Below are 23,415 nucleotides of genomic sequence, written 5' to 3'. Positions count from 1 at the left end.
TTAAGTATATCATTAAGTATTACCATCTAATGATCTGGATGTCCCAAGCTATCCTAATCTTGTAAGATCTCAGAAACTAAGAAGGGTCGGTCGACCCTGCTTAGTACTTGGATGGGAGACCATCAAGGAATTCCAGCATTGCTAGGCAGAGGCAAATAGTGGCAAACCACCTCTGTTCATCTCTTACTCTGAAAACCCTATGGAACTGCCACACATCAGGTGCAACTTGACAGAACTGTCCACCGCCAATGCTGTAGATTGTCTTCAGAATGGAACAAAACTGTGAGGGAGCTCTGGGGGGTCCTTGACTGTCTGGGTGGTTGCATTCCAGGAAGGGAAGGCACAGGCTCCCCAGAGCTCACCATTCCCAAGATCAACCATGTGCAACCATGCAGACTATATGATTTGGAGTGTGACAGGCTCTATCCTCCTAAATATATTTCTTGTCAGCCTCCTATTTTGATTTTTTATAGATTTTGCTGTGGCGAAAATTAGTGATATGAGAAATGAGAACTTTGGATAAAAGACAAGGGACAAAGTAACTTTTTGGGAAACCTGTTTGGGAACCATGATGGGGGAATCTGGAGGGAGTTAAAATGTTTGTATCGTCTACTTTATTTATACCCCACCTTTCCCCTAATTGCAGCTTACATCATTATCCTTTTCTTTCACATTCACAACAACTCTGTGAAGTTGGCAAGGCTTTGTTTGTGGCTCAGAGTGCTAGATCTCAGTCTCAAACCACTACTGCTGTCTCTCATGCTTGCAAATTATGATGTAATTCCAATGTAATAATCATCATCAATAGATCGAATTCTCAACACAGCCAAATACTTAAATCCAGAGACTGGAACGAAGAAAGACAAGATGGATCTTTCTACAAACTTGAAAAATGCCCCAGGTGGGCAGAAAAACTTGTTTGTTTTACATAGCAGGGTTAAAAGCCCCCAAAACAATAGAGCTGACTATTACCTTTAAGAAGCTAATGCTCTTACTGGCTGTTGCTAGGCAAGTATACAGTATTGTCAGCCATTTGGCCTTTGTTTCTGTCAGTAAAAGGCAGACCCTTTCCAGTGCCAGACCCTGGCAGCAGCCACTGAGCAATCAGATCCTGCAACCCAGATAACCCACAACATCCTGGTGATTCCAGCCATGAAAGCCTTAAAAAAATACGAGGAGAGAAAAGTTGATTGGTGAGGGAAGCAAATAATCTGAAAATGTGGGGATTATGGGGAGGAGGGAAAGAGGAAACGGGGTGGGGGGAGAATGCAAGAGCAGATGAGGTGTCCTTTCTAAGTTCTGGTTGGTTTCCCACTGTACAACTGAGCCTGCTCTGCCACCCAGCAGTGTTACACCTCAGCAAGATCTTTCCCAGGGAGAGGCTGCCAGGGGTGAGGATAAAAGCAGGTTGCTGATACGGGGGAAAGGGAGAAGAGAGCAGGAAAAGGGGAGATTGGGAAAAAGTAAACAGCGAGGAGAGGAGAAAATGAGATGCCGCTGCAAGTTCTTGCAGATCCTTCAAGTGGTGGGATTAAAATAATTTAACAACCGGTTCCAGTGGTGGGAATCAAATAATTTAACAACTGGTTGTTTACAAGCACCATTTTAACAACTGGTTCTGCTGAAGTGCTGCGAACCTGCTGAATCCCACCACTGGATCCTTCCCTTGTACACTTCTAAAATGCATGTTTTCCTTTCCTTTCCAGTTAGTCTATCTATCAAATGGGAAACCATTTTCAGAAGGAGACTTGGACCCCATTTGCCTGGAGTCCTGTATGATGGTGCTTGAAGGACTTCTACTGAGGGCCTCACAATCCTTTGTACAGTTGAGTATGATGTGTAGCACTACAGCAACCATGTTCTGCTATGTGTGCACAGGCGTGGTTGGGCATGGTTATGTCACTGGGTGTGGACTGGCCCTTTCCATCTACAAAGGGTGTTGTCAGCATGCCATTCTGAGATTGACAGGCAGTTTTTATGGTCCCTGTTTTCAAAATAATTTTATTCTGTTATTTCTCCTAGGCAGAATAATTAGCATCCTACAGCCGCACCAGGCAGAGGCGTAGCTAGCCCAGAGTGCACCCGGTGCACACTCTGGCTTTTTCGCCCCCCCTCGCAACGCCCCTGCCCCCCGCGGCACTTTATTCCACTTACTTTTAGGAAAGGAGCAGGCCGAAGAAGCCTGCCTGCGTTGCCTGGGCCTGGTGGGAACTACAACGCAGGCAGGCTTCTTCTCTGGGATGTTCCATTCCTAAAAGTAAGTGGGGGGTGCGCCATGGGGGGGGGTGCCGTGGGGGGTAGGGGTAGGGGGTAGGGGGATTTTTCCGCCCCCAGGTGAACAGAATCGGTGCGCCCAGTGCGTTGCACACACACCTCGCCCCCTGGTGGCTTTGCTGCTGGCACCAGGACATCATGGGTGTAGAAAGACCACAGGACTGCTTGGCCAGCTGCACTAAAGCAATATCCTAGAGGAGTGGCAGTGGTGTCAATCTGTCCTGTGTTACTAAGGCAAGGAGAAAACATAAAGGTCATACCAATCATGAAAAGATAACAAACAAAGCAAGTGACGTCAGGTAAAATATGTCTTGCCCATTAAAATCCCCTACGCTTTTTGCCAGAAGACTTCTTCAGGGGACTATGTGAGACCTGCAATATTTCTTCAACATGAGAAAATCCAGCCAAAGTCTCAGCTACCTGTTCCCTCAAGAAGCCAATGTGAAATGTTGTGCTCTCTCTGTGCAGTTGCTATAACCTGTCACATCAAATGGTTTTGTCTTCTTGCACTGAGCCACTGGTCCAGTCCCAAGCTATAAGCCACCAGCATGTCACCCATGCCACACCTGCCCAACACTACTTCATTAAAGAAGCTATGTGACATCCTCAAAAATAGCATTTCCCCAATACATAGCACAAGGACATTCCATTGTGTCACCTTAAGAACATAAGAAAGAGCCTGCTGGATCAGACCAGAGTCCATCTAGTCCAGCACTCTGCTACTCGCAGTGGCCCACCAGATGCCTTTGGGAACTCACATGCAGGATGTGAAAGCAATGGCCTTCTGCTGCTGCTGCTCCCGAGCACCAAGTCTGCTAAGGAGGATCAAGATTGGTAGCCATAGATTGACTTCTCCATAAATCTGTCCAAGCCCCTTTTAAAGCTATTCAGGCTAGTGGCCATCACCATCTCCTGTGGCAACATATTCCAAACACCAATCATGCGTTGCGTGAAGAAATGTTTCCTTTTATTAGTCCTAATCCCCCCCCCCCCCCCCAGCATTTTCAATATATGCCCCCTGGTTCTTGTGAGAAAGAGAAAAATTTCTCTCTGTTGACATTTTCTACCCCAAGCGTAATTTTATAGACTTCAATCATGTCCCCCCTCAGATGTCTCCTTCAATTATGTAATCAGGGAGGTGGGGGAGGAGACTCATAAATAGTAGGTATGCATTTATGAGAGTGTTATTTGGGCAACATACAACTCACCAATTTACTGAAAATGCTTTTTATGCCTGAAAAACTAGACAAATATAAATACTAATAGGTTTTGTTAAAGTAGAAAATGCAAAACAATGTCCTTACCTGCAAAAAAATTCCCACAAGTCTAGATTCTGAATTCTCTGTATTCTTTTTATTCGACTGCCTTCCATTGTTTCCCCAAAGTGACTAGCAACTTCTTTATACTCGTTTGTCTGCTTTTGCAAAGGAATAAACTGAAAGAGAGACATCAGCAAATCTCTGCCAAGGTTCCTTAACTGTTCTTTCCAACACAGAAGAAGAAAATTTTATTCATACTCTGCCCTGCCCCAGCAAACAGGGCTCAAGGTGGCTTACATCATATACAATATAGAATAATATAAATGTGTATAATTCAAGTTTAAAATCATAAAAATCATAAATTTCAATAAAATCTTGTAAAATACAATTCTTACAGTTGGCAAATATATCACAAACCTATCTGGGAGATGATTTAAGCGGGCAGCCATATAATATCAAGACCAGGAGGGATCCAATCACCAGCTCCAGGGAAAAGGGGAGGAGGAAAGCGAGGCCACCATATAATTTCCAACTGCTGATGCCCTCAATCGTATGCCTGGTGGAACATCTCTGTCCTACATGCCTGGTGGAACTGAGTTAAATCCCTCAGGATTCTGGTTGAGGACAACTGGATGTATGTAAGGCCAGGAATCACTAACAAGCTGGAGTTTGATGAGCATAATGCTCTCCTTGGGATATTTAAGGAGGTCCCAAAGATACAATGGTCCCAAACCTTTTCAGGTCAAAAAGGAAACAGTGCTCATCCAGGGGAAAATGAAACAGAAGATACAGTAGGAGAAATTCAGCACACTTGGGTCTTTGCCTTTACTGCGGGGATAGTGGGCATTTGGCTGCCACTTGTCCTACCAAACCAGCGGTCACAGGACCACCTCAGCCACGGTTGACCTAGTGCCCTGAAATATAACAAGCCAAAGAAGGGAGCTTCCAAAGTGGTTCTGAGGCTGATTCCATCCTCCTGAGTCCGGTGGATGTGTAGCAGACGCCTATGGCCCGTCTCCGTCTCCAGGAGCAACTGAGCAGGTGAGTGAAGACAAGGGACCCCTGGGTCTTACCCATGATTGTCACCAATTCCCCTAAGGGGACCAGAATGATGATTCAGGTTCTGGTTGACTCAGGATGTTCCCATTGCCTAATGCATCCCAGTGTGGTGGGGCACTTAGGTCTTACTCCAATCCCCCTTCGTAGACCCATCCAGTTTAGCCAGAACTTGTCCCATGGGAGGGACCTCCTGCTGCTTTCAAACCAGAAAAAGTATTAATTCAATGCGCCCAACACTGGGAACGCTCTAGTTTCATAATTGCCAATGTTGCCAAATACCCAGTAATTCTGGGAATGCCATGGCTGGTGGAACAAGATCCAACCATTAAATGGGCGGATCAGATTGTGTGGTTCACTGGCCCGCCTCGTGGAAGTCATGTACACTCCAGCCCTCCCTCGCTGGATATTCCGCTAAGGGAAGAGGGGGTGGCCGCTTCTTTCGAATGCCAATCAGGTCCTTCACTCAGGATTCCCTTGGCGTACCGAGATCTAAGCTGGGTATTTGAGGAAAAAGAATGTGATTCCTTGACTCCATATCGCAAAACAGACTGTAAAATTGAGCTGGTTCCTGAAGCTAAGCTTCCCAAGGGGCGGCTATACCCCATGAGCCCAGCAGAGGACTTCGCCCTTCGTGAATTCCTGGATAAAAAATTAGCTCAGAAGTTTATCAGGAAAGCTACTAGCAATTATGCTGCTCCAGTATTGTTTGTTAGGAAAAAAGATGGATCTCTCCGCTTGTGTACTGATTATCGTGGTCTCAATGCGATTTTCACTTGTAACAAATACCCCCTTCCTCTGACCAAGGGGTGCATTTTCACCAAAGTGGAGCTGAGGGAAGCATATTACCATGTTAGAACAGCGGAAGGCTTTGAACATTGAATGCCTTTTAACACCCGCTATGGTCAATTTGAATATCAAGTAACGCCCTTCTAGTTAAGTAGAGCCCCCGGGTATTTATGAGCCTCATCAATGATGTGCTTCAGGATTTGTTGTTTAAAGGAGTTGTGGTGTATTTAGATGACATTTTCATCTAATCCCAGGATGAGGAATACCATGTACAGTTGGTGCAGGAGGTGTTGAAAAGACTTTAAAAGAACTCTTTATTCATTAAATTATCTAAGTGTGCATTTCATCAAAAGAAATAGGATTTTCTGGGCTATAGAGTCTCAGCAGACAGTTTAGAAATGGATCCCTCTAAGGTTCAGGATGTTTTGCAGTGGCCACCTCTGGCTGCCAGAAAGCAACTGCAATCTTTTTTAGGCTTTGCCAACTTCTACCAAGATTTTTTCCTAACTTAGCTGAACTCGCTCAGCCCCTCACAGACTTGCTTCGCACCAAAGGGAGGGGCGCAGCGGCCACTCAACCTGGAACACCCCTCGGGCGGACTGCAACTTGCCAAACTGCTTTTGAAGCTCTCAAATGAGCATTCACCTCTGAACCCATTCTCAAACATGCTGGCCCCTCTCTGCCCTTCGTTGTACATGTAGATGCCTCGTACAAAACTTTCGGGGCAGCCCTACTGCAGAGACGATAAATGGTGGACAATAAATTGCATCCCTGTGCCTACCTCTCTAAAAAATTTACAGGCTCTGAGGTAAATTGGACTGTGGGAGATAAAGAGATGGATGCAATCAAACAGGCTCTGTATACTTGGAGGCACTGATTAGAAGGTGCTTAGCGCCCTTTTGAAGTCTGGACTGATCATAAAAATTTGGCTGCGCTTAGTACTCCTGGTAGACTAACAGCCAAACAACTCTGTTGGGCTGATTTTTTCTCTCGTTTCAACTTCACCATTCATTTCTTACCAGGCAAATCCAACCATTTCGTGGCTGCACTTTCCCACCTTCCAGATGGGATGTCGATGGGGGTGGAGATAAGAGCCCCTCAAACTGTCCTTTCCTCCTCCCAGTTGAGCTTAACGGTAACTACCCAGTCACAGGCCCACCTCTGTGACGCACCCAACAGAATCCTGGTGGTCTGCCCTCATTTCGAACTTGTCTGCCTTCTGGGAGACGGGTAAACAGCTCGTTCCACCAGAAGAGGGGGGGCGATTCCTTGAGCTTACATGCGGGACTGTGGTGGAAGGGTGACCTGCTTTTTGTACTGCCTTCTCTTCGCAGTGCAATCATCCAGCAGGGGCATGATTCCAAAGCAGCTGGACACTTTGGCTTTGTAAAAACTCTCCACCTCCTTAGGCATCAATTCTGGTGGCAAACTATGCACAAAGATATAGATGCCTATGTTAGGTGTTCTTCCACATGTGCCATGGCTAAAGGTAGTCCTGGAAAACCACAAGGTCTTCTACACCCGATTCCAGCCCCCAGTGGTCCTTGGAAGGTTATTGCTACGGATTTTGTCACTGATCTGCCTGCCAGCCATGTGTCAGGCCTGTGCCATTCTCAGCCTGGCAGCTTGTACGTCCACATCAAGGCCACAACTGGCCCAGCCATTATCATAGCTCGAGGCAAAGAAGGCCTCCCCCTACTCACGTGAAACTAGTCAATAGAGCTTAAACGTTTAATCTTATCTGTCTTCGTCCAAAGGAGTGAACCGCCTTCGGTAAACAATGCTTCTGTTCCCACCATCCTTTATAATGCTGACATTATGGGAATGTGAGGATGGGGTGGGGGGTTATGGGTTGAACCAAACTTTAGTTCCAGCTATCTGAGCTCTGGACTGACATGGTTCCAATAAAGCTCTTGAAACCTTCTTGAGTCTCGTTTGATGACCGGAGTAACAGACCCTAACATTTAGTCGAAACTTCTGGATCCCCTTTTCTATGACCAGACCTACTCGCAGTATGGCTGGGTCGAAAAGGAACCACATTCCCTCTGACAGTGGGTTGGACACCAACAATGGGACCATCCACCGCCACCCTAGAGGGACAACGTCACCCCTGCCCCAGATTGTGGCCTAGAAACCCTGGCTGGGGTTTTGGATGGGACCCCGTGACTCGTGGCTGGGACTGACGGGCCCCACCTGGGACAATGGGATCAAGAGCGCGAGGGGGCCCTTAAGGTGGGCAACCAGTGGGGTTTCCAATTTGAACATGGCCGAAACTGAGAGACCAGACGATGGTGGCGCGAGGCCAACGCGCTCCAGAGGGAAAAGGATGAACTTCAGTAGGAGCACAACCAGATGCACCACAAGATGAAAGCCATGCAGCACCAGATGGCTGACCTGATGGCAACGCAGAACCTTCTTGAGTCTCATTTGATGTCTGGAGTAACAGACACTAACACCATGGTAAAAATGTAATTTGGGTGGTAGTGGATTTGTTCTCCAAACAGGCGCATTTTATTCCCTGTTCGTCCATTCCAAGTGCCCTCGAACTGGCCAAAATGTTCATCCAGCATATCTACCACCTGCACTCTGCCTTGGACAAAATAATTTCGGGTAGGGGCAGTCAGTTTGTCTCAAAGTTCTAAAGGGCGTTCCTAACACTCCTGAGGGCAAAGCAAGTTTTATCTTCGGCTTATCACACTGAATTTGACGGTCATTTGGAACACACTAAGCAGACCCTGGAACAGTATCTTAGCTGCTACAGTAATTACCATAAAGATAACTGATTCGATTTGTTGTCATATGCTGAATACGCCTATAATAATGCAGTGCATAGCAGAATGGGACAGACCCCCTTTGAAGCAGTTTCGGGACAATCAGCCAAGCCCCTCCCTTTTTTTGGACGATGGTGCCGTGAAACCGAAGCCCTTCAGAGGGAAAAGGAGAACCTTCAGCAGGAATGCGACCAGATGCGACTCGAGATGCAGGCCATGCAACGCCAGATGACCGATCTGATGGCCCCCCTGCAGGGCCAAGAACCGCCACCAGCCAAACCCCTGCCCAAGCAGGCGCTGTAGGCAGAGGCGCTGGGGGTGCAGTGCCTGCTGGAGGAGGAGTGGTCCCAGCAGGACCAGCACCTCCAGCCCCGAGACCGAGGAGAAGGGAACTGAAGGCCACGTTCAGTGGGGACCCCGAGAACCTGTCCTACTTCCTCGTGCAAGTGGAAGCCTACCTGTGCATAATGGATGGTGAGTATGCCAACAGTGCCAAACAGGTGTATGACAGTGGAGCTCTCCTCGAGGGAGAGGCAGCAGAGGCAGCGGCCTGGCTGGTGGACCTCTTCGAGGAGGACTCCCCCGAACTTCATGATTTTGACCACTTTATGATCTCACTCTGCCGCTGTTTCGAAGACCCCTTCCTGGAAGAAAAAGCTAGGGCCAGGCTGCAACTTCTTTGACAGGGATCTCACTCGGTGGCTGTTCCAACTCTATGATTCTATGAAAGCCAGCACCTTGAATCTGATCTGGAATTCAATCTGTAGCCAGTGCAGCTGGCAGAGCACCAGTGTTACATGGGCACTATATGGAGGTCCTCACAGTGCTGCATTCAGGAGCAGTTTTAATCCTCAGAGCAGTTGCAGGGGTAGCCCTGCGTAGATCCCACTGTGGTTTGGTGGGTCTGGGTCTGGTATGGGGTCAACTGACAAGCCTACTGCAGCTAGAAAAATGCCAACCTGGCTGACTGCGTAAACTGGGCCTCTAAAGAGAAGGAGGCATCCAGAATCGCTCCCAATCTCCTGATGAAGAGAGCTGGCTTCAGCTGAATTCCATCCAGAGTGGGAAGCTGAAATCCCCAATTTGAGCACCTTCCCCCAAGCCACAGGATCTCCGTCGTTCAGTTTCAGATGGCTCTGCTTTTAGCATGTCATCATAGCCCCCAGACACATAGTCACATTTTCTGGGATGATCTCTGGCTGGCCATCTACTGGTATGATCAGACATAGCCGGGTGTCATCAATGTGTTGTTAGCATAAGAACGTAAGAACATAAGAACTAGCCTGCCGGATCAGACCAGAGTCCATCTAGTCCAGCACTCTGCTACTCACAGTGGCCCACCAGGTGCCTTTGGAAGCTCATATGCAGGATGTGAAAGCAATGGCCTTCTGCTGCTGCTGCTCCTGAGCACCTGGTCTGCTAAAGCATTTGCAATCTGAGATCAAGGAGGGTCAAGATTGGTAGCCATAGATCAACTTCTTCTCCATAAATCTGTCCAAGCCCTTTTTAAAGCTATCCAGGTTAGTGGCCATCACCACCTTCTGTGGCAGCATATTCCAAACACCAATCACATGTTGTGTGAAGAAGTGTTTCCTTTTATTAGTCCTAATTCTTCCCCCCAGCATTTTCAATGAATGCCCCATGGTTCCAGTATTGTGAGAAAGAGAGAAAAATTTATCTCTGTCAACATTTTCTACCCCATGCATAATTTTATAGACTTCAATCATAGTCTTAAACTCATGATTAGCTGGGCAAGAGCATTTCAGGCTGTTCTCCTGAAGTTCAAAGCACAGATGTTTAAAAGCATTGCAGAGAGAATAGCTCTTTGTGGGACTCCACACACCAAGGGCAGGGTGTTGAAATCCTCTCCCCAAGAGGGAAATGAGTTCTTTGAAGGACTCCAACACTGGAGAGGTGGGGTAGGGGTCAACAGCTCAGAGATCAAGAAAAGTGAGCAACACAGCTCTGCTTTGATCCAGCTGTCTACAGAGATCATCTGCCAGAGCAACCAGCACAGTCTCCATCCCATGGCCAGGCCAGAAGCAGGACTGAAATGGATCCAGAGCTGATGTGTCCTCCAAGAAGGTTTGCAGCTGTTCTGCTACCGCTCTTTCAACTACCTTAGGAATGACAAATGTGATACTGGGCAACAGTTGTTTGGATCAACTAGAGCCAATTATTTTTTCAAGACTGGCTTCACCACGGCCCCTTCAGTATTCCCAAAAAAATCCTTGAAGTCAGGGTCAGATAATGACTTCTAGGGAAGCTTGTAACACCTCTGGGCTGCTCTTAACTAGCAGGATGAGCACAGGTTGAGGAAACAAGTGGCTAACAGAACCCTGTCTACATTGGTCTGGGAGACCAGCCGAAATGCTCTCATACTGCACCTGAAGACGCCCAAGGGGCCTCTAGTTCACTACCTATATTGCAAGTAGTGGGGAGTTCAATAAAAGCCATGAAAAAGCCAGCAAGGGCCTAACAGATAATGGCGAATTACTAGCACTTTGATGACCCTCAGTAAGGGATATAAGGGACCGAATTACCTTAAATAATTGTGCCCGGTGTGAATTTAGGGACAAAGTGGAGGCCGCATAATAATATTTTTAGCAGCCTTCATTGCCACCTCATAGGATCTCATGAATGTCCTATAAGATGCTCTTGTAGCTTCATTATGAGTGCACTACAGGCTTGCACTCATTTCATGAGAACTCTAAGAACGCATTTCATCTTTGTAGGCTCCGTGGTATACCACGGGTCAAACTGAAGTGGGGGCGAAAAGGAAATCAGGGAGCAATAATTTTGCTAGCTTCCAAAAAGCAGCTATGACAGTCATTCTTCAGCACATTTAAGGAATCATTGGGGGTATCAGTTCCTAAAGAGCATTCTGGAAAACATAAGCCTATGTGGGTGAGCATAACTACACTCAGCACTTATGCAGGAGGAAGCTGAATGCTTAGACTGGCCTTCACAGTGAAATGATCCAGCAATGGATTAGAGGCTGGACTTTGCCCATGGCAAATATCAAACCTGGCGGGTGGCCTGCTTGATGAGAAGGATCTGATACAATTTGTGAGAGCCTCGAGTGTCGCCATGGATGGCACCAGGTCCGAAACCAATGTAAGGGAAGAGGCACTATCAGTCTGGGGGTCCTCAAGTGCCCCTCTAAGACCATTTCCATTAAGCTCGGCAGGGGGTCTGCTGGTAAGCGAGGGATAGCCAAACTCTGCTCAGTGTCCCACACTGCCAGAGCTGCTGATCTCTGGTGTAGGGATTGCTGTGAAGGAGATAGACCCCCAAACAAGCACTACCACCTCCTTCTACCCCTGGTACGGGACCGAGGAAATCGGAGAAAGTTCTTTCAAGGTTTCACCCTCTCAAATACATGTCAGGGCTACAACTTACGCTGCAAAATAAATTTGCATCATTATATTATTCACTGTACCACAACCGTGATGGAGAGGGGATTGACACCACCATTGTATCTTGGGATGGGCCACAGACTGGAAGGAGACCAAGCATAATTGTGGCTCTTTCCGCAGAAATCTTTTAAAACATTTTGAGACAGGAAATAAAACATGTCCTCTGTAGAGTTCTGCGTTGCTCCCAGCTTACGATACAAGCGTTTTATTTCCAGCTTGGAAACATTTTATCTGAAAACCCTTTTACAACAATTATTTTGTGAGAGATGTTTCCAAAACATCTTCCTTTGCTGTGTGGACATATTTAAAACATTTTATCTTTCCAACTGTGTTTTCAACACCTCTGTTCTGTGGCCCAACTTTCCCTCGACGTCAATTAATCATATTCCTGAGCTCACTCTGTTCCTCCTCACCTCTTTATTTTCATCAGTTTGGTGAGTTTTTAAAATTTCTTAGTTAAATCTTCAAAGGATTGATTACACACAGCAACAGAGAATCCATGCAACGAGTCTTCAAAGCACTGGTTCTACAAATAGCCAAAAAAGAGAGGGGGAAAAATCCTCGAGGCAGGCATGAAACATTTTGAGGGGGTGAGTATGAACAAAGGGTTGAAATTTTTTTCAAAAAGTTTTACGTGACTTGTGCGGACAGGGCCCATATCTCTGCCCCCTTCTCCTACCATCTCTCTTCCCACAGTCATATCTCCCAAACGTAAGTATGCCTGAGCATCTCCCAGGCCTGCCAGTTTGAACTATGATCCCCTTCCATCAACAACTTGGTGGGTGACACTGCACTCCTCAACAGTCAGTGTTCCAGATCTCTCCCTCACATTTACCACTGGAGGGATTCTGGGCCAAAATCCAGGCAATTCATCATCATCATCATCATCATCATCATCATCATCATAGACCTTTATTAGGCATTAACAAAAACAAACAAAATGGTAAGCAAAGAATCAGTGCAGGGATCTGAAACACAGCATCTCAACATATCTGAACCTCTCCCAAGAAATCTAAAACTGTCTCCAGTATCATGGATGAGTTTTATTTAACAGAAAAAAAGCCCAAAGATTAGGTGTGGAATACCTTAGCAAAGGAGGGATAATACAATGAAAAGCAGATCTAAAATCAGAATATTTAGGACTGTCAAATAAAATGTGCAGCATCGTCTCGGGAGTATTGGTGCAATAAGAGCAAACCCAGGCTTATAAAGGGGTCCTTGAAAAGCGCCCTTGTGCGGACAGGACAGGCTGACGGGAAAGAACTACACCTAGCTCTAGTGAGGACCCACCTTTGCTTGGGATTGAATAGATTGAATAGAGCCTTTAAATAATAAGCCATAGCTAAACCCCACTAAAACAAACTCATCACAATTCAATAAACACATCCTATCTTTACCCACTCTGACACTCCACCAGTTGGGGCAATGGAAGGAACCTATACGTCAATGCCCTGCTGGTATGTTGTACAGACAACAAGGCAGGCTCTTAAACAGTCTCTCAAGCGAATCAAACGTACTCAATGCCTCAGTTAAGAGAGCTTGAGTACAAGAGGTAAGGTAAACTTGACCATTATTACAGTTATCGAGACAGACCCAAGTCCAGAGGCGTACCGGTTATGGCGACATGGGGCCACCCATGTCGCAGGGCGCTAATTATTTGGTCACATGGGGGGCGCCCAATCGCCCCCCCAAAACTGGCCCCCACCAAAGCCAAGTTCTGTGTGCTGCCGGCTGCCGGCTGATCAGTGCCATCGTGCCAGCAGCTGACCGCCTCCCTGCTGCCTCCCCGCCCTTGTTGTTCTCCTGACCTGCTGCCTCAGCAGTCTTGTTGTCTGTCTTCAGCCTCTGTCCCTTGGCCCTGCCCCTTCCTACATCATCGGAGGGGGCCAAAAAGAGAGAGGAAGCTGAACAGGAAGACGTGGGTGGGGCCAAGGGACGGAAGGGATCACGAGGCAGCAGCTAAGCTGGACAGGTAGGAGAAGATCTTTGCGGCTGGGGGACAGGAGTCCAGGAAGTTGCCAGACTGCTTGGGCAGCCCCTATTTCCTGCCTAGAAGCCGGGCACGCATTAGAGCGGGGCTCTGCATTGGGAGGGCGCCCGGAGGGGTTTTTGCCTTTGGGTGCCATTTGGCCCCAGCGCAACACTGTCCAAGAAGAGTTCAGGAAATGGGAAGCCTGCTTGTAGCCTTTGCTGAAAAAGCCTTGTGATAAACTGATACACCAGTTGGATCGGCTGATGGGCCTGATCATTTGCACTCTGTGCACTCAGGCACAAGGAATGCACCAACCACTGCCTGACAATACATCATTTGGACCACAAAAAAGGCTGTGAAACATGCAAAAGCCCAGGTGTTTTTGCTCGACAAAGTGCCTGATAATGTCAGGTAAAGAAAGCAAGCTCCTGGGTGCTCCATGCAGTAAACGACTGGTTCTTTGTTGAAACAGTCAACTCCACCAAGGAAAGCAAGTTTCCAGGAGCTCTACCAAGCTGCTCTGTGCCAGCGGGGCGAAGTAGTTAAGAATGGTGGACTCTAATCTGGAGAACCACATTTGGTTCCCCACTCCTCCACCAGTGGCAGACTCGTAAATGTTGAAGTTGATTTCCCCCCTGCTCCCACACATGAAGCCTGCTGGGTGACCTTAAGCTACTCCCAGTTCTCTCCAAACTCTCTCAGCCCCACTTATCTCACAAAGTGTCTGTTGTGGGAGAGGAAGGGAAGTTTGTAAGCTGCTTTGAGACTCCTTACAGGAAAGAAAATTGGGGTATAAATCCAAACTGTCCTTCTTCTGCTCTTCCAACCTGCTGTCACTCTGTTGAGCAGTCTGCTCTGTGGAGGAAAGCCAGCTTCTGGGAGTTCCACCAAATCACTGGACACGCAGCAGGTTCAGTGAACTCACCCACAAGAACTCCAGGAGGGCTGAAATACTCAGTAGATTCTGCTGAAGTCTTACCTGGTAAGCTTCTTCAGAGTTTACATTCTCCCAATGTGAAGGAATGGGGATAGACTGGTTTTCACAGACATAACTTTAAATACAAAAGAAAAAATAAGCACAGTCACTTCCAGTTTCACATTCCTCTTCAATTCTGCACAGACTTTAAAGACCAAATTTAATCTCCACAGAAGCTCTACTCACTATTATGAAGGCTATATGTAAGAGTTGTTAAAACATCCTCAGAATTGCATTTTTAAACTATTTACATTTTTTCAGGAAAAAAGATCAGTAAGAACACAATAACTAGTTCCCACAAAAGGCAAAGCTCCAGTTTACAAATCCACCAGGACCCACCGGGTGGTGCACAAGTGTCAGCCAGAAGCCATGCAAGGCCCTCCCTTCCCTACGAGCATGGCTTCCCAGCAGCACAGCGGTCTCCAGGTGCCCAGCCAACACAACTGGCTGTGTATGCTTCAGGACTCAGAACACAATGGTGCAGGGTACAAGATGGGGGCTGGGGGGGGGGAGGAAGTGGGAAGGACTACAGCAGAGTGCCCAGATGTGGCAACCTTGAATACTCAGAGAAGTGCCCAAAACATACTGGAAAGGAAAGACAGTCTACCCTGTTTTTCCAAAATCAGGTCTGGAAAGACTGAAACTATTCATGTAGTTCATCCAGGGATTCAAGCACAAATCCCATTAAATTTGCCAGTCTTATTGACTTAGCCTTTTGAGGTGACGCTCCTTTGCTTGATTGCATAACAATCTAAGGATGGAGTGAATCAAGTAAGACGGTGTGCTCTTATTCATCTCCCGCTGAATGGGACTGGAATAAGAGAGTGTGTGCCCTGAGGTGAGAAGTAGACTTTAGACTTTGAAACTAGTGAAATGGTTTCAGTGGTAATAACTTCAGAGGGGAAGCCATGTTAATATGCTTCAACAAAATTAAACAGAAGTCTAGTGACTCCCTACACAGTCTACTAAAGAATTTATTTCAGCACAAGTTTTTTGTAAATCAGAGATTATGCATCTGATTAAGTGAGTTTGAACTCACAAAAGTTTATGCTGGAATAAATTTATTAATTTGTTAAAGTGTCAGTTTAATTGTATTTTCAGTGGTGCAAAATAAAAGATAAATACGGTCATTTTTTCAGATATTTTATAAATTGTATTAAAACACTGCATGGTGTCCTCATCTGAATCCTCCATCTGGCACTATACCAAGCATGATCTTGTCATACCCAACTATGAAGTCCCATTTCACCAGGCCAGCTATATTTTGTACTTCAATAAGGAAAAACTGCCATCAACATTAGTACGGGAGGACTCCAGACAAGTAAATTTGCAGAACAGGAAAGCTAAATTCACCTTTACTTCCTACCTGAAAGCAGTGATAGAAAACGGAGCTCGTTTTATGGGACGCTGTTTTCCAGTTGTTAGGTTAGTTTGTTTCATCCCTGTATATCAAATCAAAGTTAGTCAAGGTTTGGACAACAGATCACAACTACAGCTTTTCTACACCGAAATTATTACCCCGAATTAATATAGATATCAGTTCAGTCCGTTAAAGCTAAACTGTGCTGATCTCTTTGAATTTAACTGCTGCCACAAGACAGATGAAGCATTAAGGAACAGAATAAAAAACACTCCATTTCAGTTTGTTACCAGCTTACTGTCATCAAAGCTTTGCTCTACTCTGGCCTTCCCTAGACCAAGACGTGCCTTTCCTTTCCTCCCAAGAATGCAGGGCAGCTGGCAGCTAGTCTTTTACCCAAGCACTTGCTCAGCTTCATTAGGACCAGTGCAGGACTAGCAGACGACACTCTTAAGTTGCTGGACGCGTTGTGCCACTTATTCACTCCTCTCCCACTCACTAGTCTACACCTTTTCATGTTCACTGCAGTTTCACTGTAACAGTGTTGTGTAGCAGTTAAAGCCTCAACAAGGATGTGGGAAATGCAGGTCTGAATTCCGACTCTACCATGGGTAATCTTGAACTAGTCACCAGAGGTAGAATTATCCAGTTTGGCTTTGACTGTAAACCTCGTGCATCCTTACATTTACTTTCAAAATTCTTGATACAATAACTAAATGAACCCTTTGCTCTTGTCTCTCATCCTGCAAGGATCTGTCAATCTTGCTCAGTGTCTAAAATACCTGGAAAATTGCTGGCCTTTTTAATTTCAAGGGAGAAGCATCATTTGTTTTTCTTTGGTCACAGGAACTAGAAGCAACCTGATATCAAGGGCATTTTATATCTGCTTACCTGCCTGCATTAACACAGGAATGAAGGCACAAGACGATCCTAAAATTCATAACCTGAAACATCTAGCCAGTGTGGTGTAGCAATTAAGAGCAGCAGACTCTAATCTGGAGAACCAGGTTTGATTCCCCACTCGTCATGAGTGGCAGACTCTTATCTGGTGAGCTGGATTTGTTTCCCTGCTGGTTAACCTCGCGCTACTCAGTTCTTTCAGAACTCCCTCAACCCCACCTACCTCACAAAATGTCTGTTGTGGGGAGAGGACATTTCTAAGCTGCTTTGAGACTCCTGACAGGAAAGGGATGTAGGGTCTAAATTCAAACTCTTCTTCTTTTCCACTTCTGACCTGTTTATATTTTCTAATATCTAGAGTGATAAAGAGTTCTTGTGACCCTGAAAGCATGTACAATATTTTAAGTCATAATTTATGTGAGGCTCAGAGTCCACAATTTGTGTGGTTTTTATCGTTCGGATCGAGACTAAGCTGGCAGTTGCCACCAATTCTCCCTTCTCACTGCAGAGCCCCTCTTATCATTCCCGTCTGCCCCCTGCAAGAACGCAGTCTGCTGTCTTGGTTGGTTGGAGCTGTAGGAGCTCATATTGATGTGACCAGCTGTGTCTCATAACCAAGAGGGGAACAGAACACCATGCTGCCTCTACAATGATGCAAGGTTCTGCTGCCAGGGCATCGCTCAGAGTGTAACAGACAGAACAGGAATAATAATATAAAGATTAACAGTTAGAATGGCAGATGTGTCTACAATAAAAAGTACCAGACAACTTTATCATACTGGATGGAGGAAATTATTTCTCAGGCATAAATGTCTTATGAATCAGAATGGAACTGATGAGGGAATAGAAGTGGCTTGGATTGCTTCTGTGGAATGGTAATAAGATTCCACTTGAAAAGCATGAGCTCTTTTCCACATTATTTGTACACATTATTTGTACAAAATTAGTAGCAGTCTACCAGTTTTCCACTGAAAGCCAAGGTGTTACATTGTGCCTGTACCCAGAGCAACAATTTTCTGAGATTTTCATGCAAGCAAGAAAGCAATATTTTATATGATTCTCTTTATCTGAGTAAGCCACCTGAAATGGAAGAGGGTGTAGTTAACAGAGAAACAATCAGAGTGCAAGGAGGCACGGTTAAAGAAGACAAGTGAACCAAGAGGAAAGGGGCCCCAGTTTGACTTGGCTGCCCTGAAACAAGCCCTGGGTGGCTAGGAAGATGAAAGAGAGGAAAGAACGGTTCCGGAAATGCATTGCTCTTAACTGGAGAATAAAGGCTCGGTATAAACATAGAAATAAATGTTTAAAACTTTTCCAGGTAATAGAGAGAAATAAACTTTTGTGTTCCTTCTTAAGATAGTAATTCAATTTTCAAGTAAAGGAAAACAAGATAAAGTGCTTTCATCAGCTACAGCAAAAGACTTAGCTATGTTACCGGTCACAAACACCAAATCAAGGGTCCCAGCACCAAATAGACGTTGCCCGCCCCCGCCCGGAATCCATGCCAGTTTTGATTTAGCTTCTGGTTGCTGGTTGCTGCCAACTTCTCACAACAAGGATTGCAGATTTTATCATGAGACACCTGTAATGGTATAAGCAGACAGACATATACCTGAAAAGTCTAATCTGTAGTTAAATTTTGCAGTAGTGAAGCCAACAGAGTCCTCTGGATTCATTCTGAAGCTCCTTTCAATGTCTTCTGTGCTAACTGAACAGTGAGTGCTGGAATCAGTCTTCAAAATAAGCAGATTGCACATGCGGAAAGATTTTGTACTAGGCATTTAATATTTAGCATTATAATAATATTATAATATTTACACATAGCATTATCACGTTACTTCTTACAAAAACCTTGTGGGGCAGGGCAGTGGTGCTGCCCTCTGCAGAGGAGAGACAGAGACACTCACTCGTGACCCCTTCTTGAGAACAGAGAGGAGTTTGACTCCAGTGCTGCCATATATTCGCTGTGCCAGTCACGTCCTGCAACTACTACACAGAAAACTCATCTCCCTAACCTAAATTTGATTAAACAGTTTGGATAAATTATTTAACACTATATTTGTGTGATAAGAACTGATGTGACATGGAGAAAATGAAATTAACAAGCGCATAGAAACTAAACTGGAAATACATGGAAACAAATGCAAAGGGAAGCAGTGGGGGAATGCAGTAATGGACCCTAAAAAAGCCGTCCCCGACAACTGGATATCTTGCTCAAAGCCTAAGTTTGATGAAGGTATTCAAGCACTCCCTGGCGTGAGTCGCTCAGGCTAGCCCGAACTCACTGGGCTTCAGAAGCTAAAATTTGGATGCGAGACCACCCAGGAAGTCCAGGGCTGAAACACAGCAGCAGGCAATTGCAAACCACCTCTGAACATCTCCTGCCTTGAAAACCCCACGAGAGATCATCATAAGTCAGCTGTGACTTGATGGAAAATAAAATCTAACCATTCAGATACAGGTAATCGGGATTCAAATGTTTCCTTAAAATTGCCATGGGTTAGAAGTCCATACAACCTGTGACCTTCCATGCTGAATGCAAGTCACCAGCAGCCATGTACTTTGGTTGATCAATGACTCAATAAAGCACCCAGGTTTCCTGCCTGGAACGGCAACTCTGGTGCTGCTCTCTGTGGAGAATACACTTTGAAACCCACACCATGTTAACATTTGCTTTGCTGAAAGGCCCGATGGCAAAACTGTGGTTGCTACAATGACAAACCTGGATTCCTCATATCTACTACAGACTACTTTATACTTAAAATCCTGTAACTATTAACACATTTACATGCATGCTCAGAAACTATGAAGAGAAGCTTAACAGCCTCAGGAGAACCGGATTCCAGTACTATTCATCACAGAGACCTTGAGCTGGCTGTGGCTCTCTGCTAAGCAGACAATCAGTGACAAACTGGACTGACTACTACACTGTTTGCTTCAGACAAGATTTTAGCCTCACTTTCCCATCTGCAAAAGGGGAATAGTGATAAATTGAAAGGCTAAGATAACAAATGTTGATGGAATATTGTATTTATATATTTAAATAAGCACCTCAAACATATGCCATTTCCCACATTCAGCCAAGTAAAACCATCCCCACTGTGTGTCAGATGTATCCATTTCTTCAAGTTGACCTGCTCCATTTTGAGAGAAGTCATCACCTCCTTGAAACATGTCCTGAAATAGTAAGAACAATTCATGAATATAATTCTGATCTAATAAAGCTTCTACTTATCTGCAACTTTAAACATTTTAATATCTTCTAAGTTAAGAAAGCAAGGTAAAATTACTACGTAGCCCTGATGACCTGTGCCACAGAAAGGCAGATATGAACTCTTTTCATATATTTTATCCCGGTATCGACAAGGCACAACCACTAAGCTACACATTCCAAAGAATGACAGGCCACCTTTCAAAACCCCGATCCACGGTCAAGTTCCTTTTCTTCCCTTCAAATTTCACGGTAGAGTTCCAATGTCCAAGCCACAGAAGCCAGAGACAAGATAACTGAACATCCCAGCAAACCCAAACTGAGGGGAAGCTGAACTAGCTGCGGTCAGAAGCGCGGGAAGAACTTGATGCAGACGCAACCGCACCATCGCTGTCTGCCTTCTACCTCTCCCCTAACGTGACTAGCGCTGCAATCCTATCAAAAGTTATTCCCGTTCAAGTGCATTGACTGCAAAGGGCTCGGACTGGAGCAACTGCACGGGAGATGCCGGCGGCGCCCCCCTTGTTGCCATCGCAACAACCCCCAGCGTGGGCAGCTCAAGGCGGCGGGGGGCGGGGCCTTCCAGGAGGAGCCTCGCCAAGAACCAGCAGCGCAGCCGGCGACGAAGCGCCGGAGTTGGGCGCTGGCGGGAGGAGGAGCAGGAGGGGGAGCGCGCCAGTCCCGCGTGCAGAAAGGCCCCGCGGGGGATGCTGCGGGCGCCTCCCAACCCAGAGGATTCCAGCAGGGGGGCCGGGACTCCCCCCTGAGACCTGCGGGGCCCTGGGGGGGGGCGGGGCGGGGCGGGGCGGCAGAGAGGGGCAATTTCCATGGGCGGGGCGGGGGCGCGGCGCTTCTGCTGCCTGACGCGGGGGCTCCTCAGGTGCCCCGGACAGACCACGCGGGCCAGCAGAGGCGCCGCTCCACACGGCCGGGAAACTGCGAGAAGCGGCCGCGCGACTCCGACGACGCTCCAGCGGCTCTTCCCGGCAAAGGAGCCGCTCCCTCCCTGCCCGCTTGGCGGGGGTGGCGGCGGCGGCCTTACCTGGGCGCCGGTCAGGGCAGGGAGCGGCACGGGGGACAGCCCCCGCCCCCGCAGCGCCCAGGCGCGGCTTCTCCTCTGCGCTCCTCCGCGAGGCCTCCAGCGAAGGCCCCCTTTCCCCGCCCTCCTCCTCCTCCCCCCCCCCGCCGCGTCACGGCGTCGGGGAAAGGGGATCGGGGCCGCTGCGCGTGAGGAGGAGGAGGAGGAGGAGGCCGAGCCGGAGTCCGGCCGCCGAGCCTTCGCTCCGAGAGGGGAACAGAAGCCGCCCGCTCCCTCCCTCCCTCCCTCCGCCCGCCCGCAGACTTCGGCCGCTAAACGGACACCCGGGCGGGGCCAGGAGGCGGCTTCGGCCAGGCGCGGGAACAGGCCGGGCTCGCGGCGACCCCTGGCAGGCAGGCAGGCCGGCAGGCCCAAGCGCCACGCACCACCGCCCGCCCGCCCGCCCGCCCGCCAGGAAGAAGCCCCGCGATGGATCCGACCCCCGCGGGGCTGCAGCAGCCGCGCAAAGCCTCGTCTCCGGAGCAGTGATCTGCCCGCGGCTCAGGCCGCCACAACGGAAGCAGACGGCGGGGCACCCACGCCGCAGACACGCGATGGGCTCCATCCACCGCGGCCCCGCGCGGATCTGGGGCGGCTCTTCCCGGTTTCAGCACCGGGGGCCCCATAGTCACCCTCCTCAATTCACAACTCATGGCATGTTTCAAGGAGGTGATGAATATATAGGCATTGATTACTAGAGCAGAAGAGACAGATTCTCAGAGGCATTTTATGTTAAAGGAGACAAAATAAGAAGTCCTTTCTTTCCTGTTGCATGTCTACATTGCTGCACCTTTGGCTACACCTTTCGACCTATCTGCTGTCTCACATGATGTTGTGTGCCTCCTGTCTGGTGTCCTGTCTGCTCAAACAAAGAAACAGAGTTCACTTTATAGCTTCAGATGTATGGGCTCACGAGCATGTAAGCAGTGGCTATCTGACTAACCAATAGGTCAGGTCATAAACAGTGACTTCGGCAATTTATTTACATTTAACTCTTTTATAACTGTGTTGTGACAGACGCTGCATAATTCCAACACAGAGACACAGACTGCGCTGCAAAAATCATGACACTGCGGCTCAGTGATGTAGCACAAATGTGGCATCCTCGGGACTGTTGCGTTGGGTCACTCCAATCCCACCCTTAAATCAGGTATCATGCCCACAGCCACAGACTGTGTACCAAAAATCCAGGTTCCACTGCTTCATAAAACACGTGGGGCTGCATGAATTTATATACCATGGTGCAAAATAGGAAATAAGTACTTTGATCCCTAGGATAGTTTAATGGACTCCTCCAAAATGTATCGGACCTCACACATCTTATCAGCGTCCACTAGGAGACCCACATAACCAGCAAAGTAGCATTTCCCAGGAAATGGCATTAACATTAATGAATGTGCTTGGATGGTGAGTTTGAAGTGACCCACTGCAAAAACCCTGCCAATCCATGTGCATCCATGCTTCAGAACCATGTCGGGGGAAGTGGGGGCTAGTTCATGATACCGCAATATGCGCGTTTGTGGTGCAGTCTGTGATTATGGACATGATATGTGAATTGATGGTAAATTTGGGGCAATATACTGCAAAACTCAGGCTCCATGAGGAACCGTGTTTCTGCACTGTAGCTGTGTGTCCATGGATTTAATGTGAATTGATGCTGTCACTGGGGTGACCGCATTAGCTTGTGCCATGAGGATCCGTGCTTTGCAACCAGGTTTTTCCACCACTGTGGTAAGCCAGGGCAGGTTCCGGGGTGAGTCAGTCGAGGCTCCTCCCAGGCTTGCCTCGGGTTCAGCCTCACGTGAGGGGGGGAAGAGCAGGAAAGGCCTGGCTGACGCCCATCCGCTTCCGGGGGCTGCCCCCGCCCTGCTCTTTTTCTTCGCCTGCCGATCGGCTCCCCGCCCTGCACTGCAGTGCCCGGATGTTGGCTGCGTCCCAGGAGGCGGCTGTTCCTTGGCTGGGCGGGGATGAGACACTACGCGTGCGCCGGGACGCGCGGCTCTGTTGCTGGGGCAACGTAACTGCCCGTTGGGCCGAGCAGCGTCGTCTGTCCGGCGAGGAGGCCGCCGAGAAGAGAGGTAGCACGCCCCCCCCCCCCCCCGTCTTCGCCTGGAGGGTCTCCCTTCCTGCTTTCTTTGCAGTTTGGCCGTCATGACGGCGGGCGGGGCGGGAGGGGGTGGTTTTTCTCGTGTTGCGGATCACGGTCCCTTGGAGGAGGAGGGCGGGTGGATCTGTTTGGCCCCCCCCACCCTGTTTTATGCTCCCGCCAGCCCTATAAAGTAGCGCGCGAGGGGAGGGGGGCAGCGTTTGAAAGAAAATGGCTAGTCCAAAGTTATTGTCGAAGGTCTTC

The 23,415-nt window shown here is 47.7% G+C and overlaps 2 protein-coding genes across 4 annotated transcripts in view; one reads left to right on the top strand and one right to left on the bottom strand.

Moving 5' to 3' along the window:
* Nucleotides 1-225: 225 nt before the first annotated feature.
* PARP11 (poly(ADP-ribose) polymerase family member 11) lies at nt 226-21,342 on the bottom strand. Of its 3 annotated transcripts, XM_048509652.1 has the most exons (9): nt 21,163-21,342; nt 21,030-21,132; nt 19,828-19,953; nt 18,389-18,509; nt 15,883-15,958; nt 14,520-14,592; nt 3,579-3,709; nt 2,374-2,503; nt 955-1,160 (listed from the first exon to the last, which is right to left on the bottom strand). In XM_048509652.1, exons 3-9 carry the CDS (start codon nt 19,948-19,950, stop codon nt 1,050-1,052), a joined length of 765 nt encoding a protein of 254 aa, XP_048365609.1. In that variant the 5' UTR covers nt 19,951-19,953; nt 21,030-21,132; nt 21,163-21,342; the 3' UTR covers nt 955-1,049. The 3 variants fall into 3 exon arrangements, with proteins under 3 accessions (XP_048365608.1, XP_048365607.1, XP_048365609.1); XM_048509650.1 differs by lacking the exons at nt 21,030-21,132; nt 21,163-21,342 and adding an exon at nt 20,186-20,493 and having other exon boundaries at nt 948-1,160; XM_048509651.1 differs by lacking the exon at nt 2,374-2,503 and having other exon boundaries at nt 226-1,160; nt 21,030-21,325.
* A 1,611-nt stretch (nt 21,343-22,953) lies between these two features.
* ROPN1L (rhophilin associated tail protein 1 like) overlaps nt 22,954-23,415 on the top strand; it is a 52,443-nt gene continuing 51,981 nt past the window's right edge. Inside the window, exon 1 of the mRNA XM_048509214.1 lies at nt 22,954-23,143. The gene's annotated coding sequence lies outside the window, so the exon portion shown is untranslated. The remainder of the gene's footprint in view (nt 23,144-23,415) is intronic.

The sequence above is a fragment of the Sphaerodactylus townsendi genome, linkage group LG10, assembly GCF_021028975.2.
Source record: "Sphaerodactylus townsendi isolate TG3544 linkage group LG10, MPM_Stown_v2.3, whole genome shotgun sequence".
Classification (NCBI taxonomy): Eukaryota; Metazoa; Chordata; class Lepidosauria; order Squamata; family Sphaerodactylidae; genus Sphaerodactylus; species Sphaerodactylus townsendi.
The sequence above is the reverse complement of the archived record's forward strand: the minus strand, read 5'-3'. Positions and strand labels throughout refer to the sequence as shown.